We start from the raw sequence: 2,853 nt of genomic DNA, 5'->3' as shown, positions 1-2,853 counted from the left end.
TTTGAAATATTGTTCACAAAATTTTGGATCTTTCAAGATCAACGTGCCGGAATGAAATTGTTCGAGATAGCTTTTATACTAAAGAAGTTCTAAAAATTTTTTCCGGACCACTGTTGGCATTGTTTTTTCACTCTACTCTGAAGTGAGCACATCGACAATTAATAATGTGCTAAATTTACAAAAAAGTATACCAACACAAAGAAATATTGTTTCTAACCTCATTTATTTTGACGTCCAAAAATGGATGAATGCTCTCACTCTTATAAGTGACATGGCTTATCATATGCTTCACACTTTCTGTTTTTCCAGATCCCGATTCTCCACTGACAACTATATTTTGACTTTTGTGTGAACTAAGCATGCGAAGATGCGTGTGATCGGCTATCCAGAATATGTGGGGTTTTAAGTTACTGCGGACTGAAACATTGGTGTACTGTTTGTGATCCTATAATACAAAAGGGTAAAAAATTCAATAACATCAGATTGATTTGATATACTTTGGACTGATGTTCTGGATTTTGAGGAATGGTTTGGATGACGATTGATTAGAAGTAGTGATTCTTTATGTTGTTGATAGTCGTGTGGTTTTGTTGTTTGTTTTAGTTTGACCCTCTCAACAAGGCTCAAACTAAAATGACTTAAAATCGTACGACTCGATTTAATCGAATTATATTCCGGTTTTACAAAAAATGTTATAATTGTCCAATCGTTAACAAAAAAAAATCAAAAGACATCAATGATTGTGATTAAAGTGGAATCATTGGAATATTTCAGTCATTAGGTCAATCCAACTCCCCAAGATAAAAAAAATATATCTGATGAAACGGTCAATGGTTCATAGTCGGGAACTATCTGATTCTGGGTTTGTTTTACTTACCGATTTTCCATAGATATCGACAGTTTTAAACGGGTTAATAAACAATAATATGTCACCAATATACGTCTGTAAAATATAAAGAAGACATTTTATTTCGGGGAAGGGAGGGTTTGATGCCTGGTTAACTACGACATTAACATTAACAGTGTCCAAATGGGAACGGACAAAATAGACAATGGGTGAATCGGGTAGGGACATAATGGGAAGCGGCAAAATAGGAATAAATTAAGAGCAGTGAGGGAAGGGGCGCTATGAGATAAACCGTTTAAAACATAACTCAACTCAAAGGCACAAAGCAACTACAACATGATCGAATGTACATGTAGATAAATGTTATAAATAAATAAATAAATATATAATAATATTTTATTCACAAGTTGATTGGGTTTAGGAACAAGCTCTACCTATACATCCAAGTTTTAATCTGAAATTTATTCGTTGAATATGCGGTAACAGTTGTAGGTGCATCCCGATGCGTTTTGTTCGACTTTCAGTTTGAGCACACTTGATAAGCTAGTCTAATACACCTCGGAATGCACCTATTGTTCGTGTCACAGTATCCAGTCGCTGGAAAGGGCTGCCACGTGATTGGTCAAAACAGGGGCCAAGCAAAGGTTAACAGAATTAATTCAAGAAGGACAGTATTAGACCTTACTTTAGGTTACGTACAAAGCTAATAGCAAATAAAACATTCGAAACGAAACTAATAAAATACGAACGATAGTGAGGTCTTATTTTAATAAGACTGTATTTATAGTTACATTAATCAATAATGGAGAGGGATGATATAGGCAAAGCCTGTTCCTCCTTTTCATAATGTATATTTATATAATTGTGAATAAAATATTGATTAAAAAATAAAGTAAATAAATAAAATATTGGACAATATGATTTCAACTAATTCTCCGACTTTTTCCATATATATCTATAATACATCATTTCGAACGGGTAAATAAAATTAAGACTTTTGACAAAACCGTCACCGAAATCGTGTCAATATGAGTTAAACGCTACCCGGGATATGTCAATAAGGTATAGAATGCATACCATACATAATACATAATTACAACAGATCTAGGTAACTTTCTCGCGATTAAATACTTATAGAGAGAATAAATATTGATATAACCTTAATATTATAACATACACCCACTATTAAACTGAAAGTAGTTTCTTTATGTCGAGTAATGTTATTCAAATTGTTGCCAGTCACCTCGAGTCTGTTGATATTAGTTTCGAGTCACAAAAAAGTTCAGAAAAAATATTATTTTACTACGAATTTCAAAATAGTGAAAGTATTTTGATAGCATTTGCGTTAATTTTATTTTGATGAGGCAATATTTTGCTTTGACCATGTTTCATATACTTATATACGTTTCTATTATATAAATTATCTATTTCGCCATACACGAAAAATCTCAATTGCCCAACTCTATGGTATCCCAATGTGGTTTCAAAGTTCTATCCAAATCCAATACGGTAATTCGTCTGATATATAAACTTGCCAGTCACCTCGAGTCTGTTGATATTTAATCGTTAATTTTATTTTGATGAGGATTGAATTTATGATGGTCATCACTGTTGTATTTGCATCAGTCATCACTGGCAATATTTTGCTTTGACCATGTTTCATATACTTATATACGTTTCTATTATATAAATTATCTATTTCGCCATACACGAAAAATCTCAATTGCCCAACTCTATGGTATCCCAATGTGGTTTCAAAGTTCTATCCAAATCCAAAACGGTAATTCGTCTGATATATAAACTTACATAAAATTCATTTTTGATATATCTTTGCTTCAAATTTTCTACTATAGTTTTCTCATCTAATATCGACAGTAAAGCTAAATCATCTGTTTCACTTGGTCTGTTTCCTCTGATATGGAATCTGAAATAGGCAAATGGAACATCATGACATATTGCAAAGTTTAAAGGGTAACAAAGGGTGAAGATAACAGAAAATGCGCAAT

At 32.5% G+C, this 2,853-nt stretch overlaps 1 protein-coding gene across 1 annotated transcript; it reads right to left on the bottom strand.

The window, feature by feature from the left end:
* Positions 1 to 175: 175 nt before the first annotated feature.
* Positions 176 to 2,752, bottom strand: LOTGIDRAFT_146686 (hypothetical protein; the record flags this gene model as incomplete). Its single annotated transcript, XM_009068953.1, has 3 exons — positions 176 to 445; positions 878 to 943; positions 2,654 to 2,752. Coding segments are annotated over 3 exons (435 nt in total), but the record flags the coding sequence as incomplete, so codon positions are not given.
* Between the last annotated feature and the right edge of the window lie 101 nt (positions 2,753 to 2,853).

This window comes from Lottia gigantea (assembly GCF_000327385.1).
Source record: "Lottia gigantea unplaced genomic scaffold LOTGIsca_968, whole genome shotgun sequence".
Taxonomy (NCBI): Eukaryota; Metazoa; Mollusca; class Gastropoda; family Lottiidae; genus Lottia; species Lottia gigantea.
The sequence above is the reverse complement of the archived record's forward strand: the minus strand, read 5'-3'. Positions and strand labels throughout refer to the sequence as shown.